The 787-nt window shown below is 36.8% G+C and overlaps 1 protein-coding gene across 1 annotated transcript; it reads right to left on the bottom strand.

Annotated features, from left to right (window-relative positions):
* Positions 1 to 273: 273 nt before the first annotated feature.
* On the bottom strand, positions 274 to 661 carry LOC139907479 (uncharacterized; the record flags this gene model as incomplete). Its single annotated transcript, XM_071893906.1, has 1 exon — positions 274 to 661. A coding segment is annotated over one exon (388 nt), but the record flags the coding sequence as incomplete, so codon positions are not given.
* Positions 662 to 787: the final 126 nt, after the last annotated feature.

Raw genomic sequence — 787 nt, 5'->3', positions numbered from 1 at the left:
TCTTCTTCTTTTAAACCAGACCAGTGAAGTCCCTTGAACCCTCAATCTATTTTTACAAATTGAGTGGCCGACAATCCAAGGCATCCATGTTCGGCAGGATTATGTACTCCGAATACATGACTCCAACATGATACACCTATAATATCTTGAATCCTCTGTACCCGATTGGCAACGTATGTTTTCCAATTCGATACCTTACATTGAATCTAATGAAAAAAAAACAGTAGAATTTGTTCATACACGAACTCTGTAAATTTTAATTGGAGTTATTGGCTAAAAATGTTCAATAAGGCGAGCACATAAAAGTGTAGCCTCTAATTCTGGGCGTGGAATTGTGATTTCTTTGAGTGGTCTGACTCTAGTACGTGATGTGAGAAACCCTACTTTGAAACACTCATCATTAAGAACAAACCATACATAAAGCACTACACTCCAACCCTTGGACGAAGCATCTCCAAAAGCACAGAACTCAACATCTTTATTATTAAAATTGGGGTTCATGACACATCTAGGAACTGAAAAGGATTGAGGAAGTCGTAATTCACGTTTCCATTGTAACCATCTCTCAGCCAGATCTCTTGGGAACAAGTCCTCCCATTTTATCTTCCAATTCCTTCTTTCTTGAAAGATGAGTCTAGCTATAAAGAAAATAGGTGCAAATCTACATTGAGAATAAAAATATATCAAAGATTCAGATAACACCTCCCTTTTCGTTGGTGATTTTGAATCTTCGTTAAAACCCATAAACAGATGAATACAATCTTCCTTTCGATTCCAAGAGTAACAA

The sequence above is a fragment of the Lepeophtheirus salmonis genome, unplaced genomic scaffold, assembly GCF_016086655.4.
Source record: "Lepeophtheirus salmonis unplaced genomic scaffold, UVic_Lsal_1.4 unplaced_contig_16658_pilon, whole genome shotgun sequence".
Classification (NCBI taxonomy): Eukaryota; Metazoa; Arthropoda; class Copepoda; order Siphonostomatoida; family Caligidae; genus Lepeophtheirus; species Lepeophtheirus salmonis.
Note: the sequence above shows the minus strand (reverse complement) of the source record. Positions and strands in the feature narration are given on the sequence as shown.